The 3,294-nt window shown below is 39.8% G+C and overlaps 1 protein-coding gene across 1 annotated transcript in view; it reads right to left on the bottom strand.

Annotated features, from left to right (window-relative positions):
* si:ch211-39i22.1 (translation initiation factor IF-2) overlaps nt 1-3,294 on the bottom strand; it is a 24,644-nt gene that overhangs the window by 16,973 nt on the left and 4,377 nt on the right. The window contains exon 2 of the mRNA XM_014032384.1: nt 148-242. Coding sequence (XP_013887838.1) covers nt 148-242 — 95 coding nt within the window. The remainder of the gene's footprint in view (nt 1-147; nt 243-3,294) is intronic.

Below are 3,294 nucleotides of genomic sequence, written 5' to 3'. Positions count from 1 at the left end.
ATTGATTGATTGATTGATTGATTGATTGATTGATTGATTGATTGATTGATTGATTGATTGATTGATTGATTGATTGATTGATTGATTGGTCATCTCATAATGTACAGCATTGTGTTTTGTCTCATATAAAATATTTTTATATCTTACAGTATTTGGGTTGGTGTCATCTGGGCCTGCATCAGGAGTTACGTCGACCTCTCCATCCGACATGGCGTCCTCTGGATCTGGAGTAGTCTCATCATCTGTGGTAACATTAAAATAAAGTTGTGCAAAAAGAAAAAAAAGAGGGTAACCAAATAAAGTGATGCATTTATTACTGTAAGATACAAACTTACAAAAAAGAAGCTGCTCATAAAAAAAGYCTTCATTTATTTTCAGAAGCAGAAAGGGAGGCAAAAACTCTAAATTGCTTTTTGTAAACGTGTCCCCTTTATTGTGCTCAAAGTAAAGGGACAAAGTATAAATTCATTTTGATATAGAGTCTGGAGTTGTGTTTATTGTCAAACATGACAGTCACCACACACTCACACACCAACGCTTCGAGCCACACCCTGTCCTTGATTGATCCCTGCTGTTATGGATTACACCGGTCGCGTCTGACCTGCACCAACATTAAATGAAGTCTCAAACTCAGCGCAGGTGTTGCAGCTCCACACTAATGAAGAATGAAAAATGAAAGTGTTCTCTTCTTGGCTGTGTGTACGAGGTGTGTGTGTGTGTGTTTGGGATGGTGCTGTGACATTCCCCTGTTTCACGTGAGTGCTCTTTGCTGAGATGAGTTCAGCAGCAGCCTGGTTCAGTTCAGTACTTTTTWAAAATGTTACAAGTAAAACACCTTCTAATATTTATACTGTCGTTTAATGATGCTCTTTTTCTAGGTAAAACAATACATGTAAAAAAAGGGTGCAATAATGGGTTGGAAAGTGGCCAAAGCACGTCTAAAGGGAGATAATTAAAAACATTCACTTATAGGAAGGCCTCAGAACTGCAACTCTTTTCTTTATTAGGTTGGCATAAAAACAGTGTTTTTATCCACTATTACAACTTTCATTGCTGAGAGTTTTCAAAAGGTTCCTCTGCTTGCCGAGTGAGATTGTATCAGAGCCAGCGAAGCCTTAAGGGGAAAACCAGCATGAACAATATCTAAAGTATTTCTATCACACCGTAAATCCTCTGCAGGGCAAGATGTACTGGTGACACCCCGACTCTTCATTCTCAGAAACATCTTTAAAAAAAACTGTCATGCACACTTCACATGAGCGTGAATTTTCAGTCTTCCACACACACACAAACAAATATGTGTGTATGCTGGCYTACAGCTGCACGGTAACTGACATTAATTTAATAAGGCGTTCTTTGTTCCACTCACTTCCTGTGCCTTTTAAAGCTGAAAGACACGCCACCTTTACATCCAAGCTGAACAAGAATTAYAGCCCTTAATGAATCACACCGCGTGCGTGGGTGTGCCTGATTCAACTTCATCATAACTTTTTTATTTATTATTTTTTATTTTTTTGAAAATCATCATCCTAATCGCAGATGTACTGTAGCGTGCATTTCAAACAATGAGAGGGTGATGAGTCAGGATGAACGAGACGTCTCTCAGCATTCAGGAGATTTACGATTAAACTTTGCCGGAGCGATTTAATCTTTAAAATGTGCAAAGTTCCACTTTAACCAACGTGTCACGTCAGAGTGGGATTTCTGCTGATGTGTGTCCGTGAGTGACAACACATGTGGCTCATTGTAACGGCAGCGAATGTGGAAACGAGTGAGGATATTTTTCTCACAGACTTGCGCTTACATGCATGCGAGCGGGAGGGAGGTAACGTTGATCTCATGCAACTCCTCCAGCTCTGTGTGAGTGTGTTAGATCCTGTTCATGCTCAGGGGGGAAAGAAAAAAAAACTCCTCCTGCATGCAAACTCTTTCTGTTGCTCCACGGAACATTCTGTTCTCATGAAATGCTTTAGCTACCTTTGCTATACTATAAGACACACAAACTGAGAGCACATGCACAATTATAAACTCATAGAGCTTCGTTTCCTTCAGTTGTGACATGCAAACAACCACATGTTAGCACACAAGTTCATGTTCCCTCTCTGAGGAAGTGGCATCCTGTTTTGCATTAGCGCAGCAGTGAAAGCCCCTCTCCCTCCTGCTTTTCCTTTTCTTTGAGTCCATTTTTTTTCCTTCTTTAACTTTATTAACTCTCTCTCTTTCATTGCCACAACATCCCCCTGAGGCCGATGAGTCATCAGTGTCTCTGACATGACTGCATGCTTTTGTATGCAAACACAGCTCGGTGCTGCTAAACCGTTAAAAAGGTCCCCCGAGGCCAAACTCCTAAGTTGAACCATGTGACTCTGACGTACAAGACTGTGGAACTGACCATGTGATTTTCAGTCAGATACACTGTGCTTTTCATGATCAGCAAACACTTTGATCAAACAAACACTGAGCCTTCTGAGTTGAGCAGCTTTTTGTAGCATCTTGAGGAGAAAACTGCAGCCAGTGATCCCAAACTGGAAACAATGGCCTCCTCAGATGGATCACATCTGCTCACATCGGCTCTGATCACCACATCCCATCTCATCAGTTGGTACACAAACAAGAGTGCAAGCTTGGGAGGATGTTAAAATGAGTCTTTTTCCCTGCTTATAAAGTTCAGTGGGTAGCATGTAATAACATCAAGTGGCAAATTTAGGGAAACTACGATGGCAGCGAAAACTAAGACTTCATTTAGAACCAGCGTTTGCCTCGAGGAGACGAAAGCTGTAAGAAAGTGGACAAGGGAGGAAAAAAAAACACTGCTTTGTGAGAAAACTGAACTCTTCGCTTCTTCTGCATTAGATCACTGAAACATATGTTAAAACTTTCCACAAGATTTGTTAGGTCATTTACAATCTACACGTAATGCTGCTCCAAACAGGAAATTTCAAATTCATTTTTTTAATCTAATGTTTTAAATCTGACAAATGAAATAATTGGATCTCAATTGTCTAATCAACAAATTGTGGCAGCCCTCTGACCTTAATCTCAATTCAAAAATGTTTCTGTAATTTGGCACATTTTACTGTTCACATACCATTTTCTCACCTGCCTGTCATAGGTACTGTTTTAAAGTTTGGTTAATTTCAATTTTACCCCTTTTCTTTAATCCCTACCTCTACTAACACTTTGCAATGAGGAAAAGGGTGTCCCAATTCCTCTTGGGATGTACGGGCAATGCTTTCTAGCCCTAAAAACTAGAATTATTTACTGAAACACTTTGAAAATTGAATATATATATAT

The sequence above is a fragment of the Austrofundulus limnaeus genome, unplaced genomic scaffold, assembly GCF_001266775.1.
Source record: "Austrofundulus limnaeus strain Quisiro unplaced genomic scaffold, Austrofundulus_limnaeus-1.0 Scaffold1436, whole genome shotgun sequence".
Lineage (NCBI taxonomy): Eukaryota > Metazoa > Chordata > Actinopteri > Cyprinodontiformes > Rivulidae > Austrofundulus > Austrofundulus limnaeus.
The sequence above is the reverse complement of the archived record's forward strand: the minus strand, read 5'-3'. Positions and strand labels throughout refer to the sequence as shown.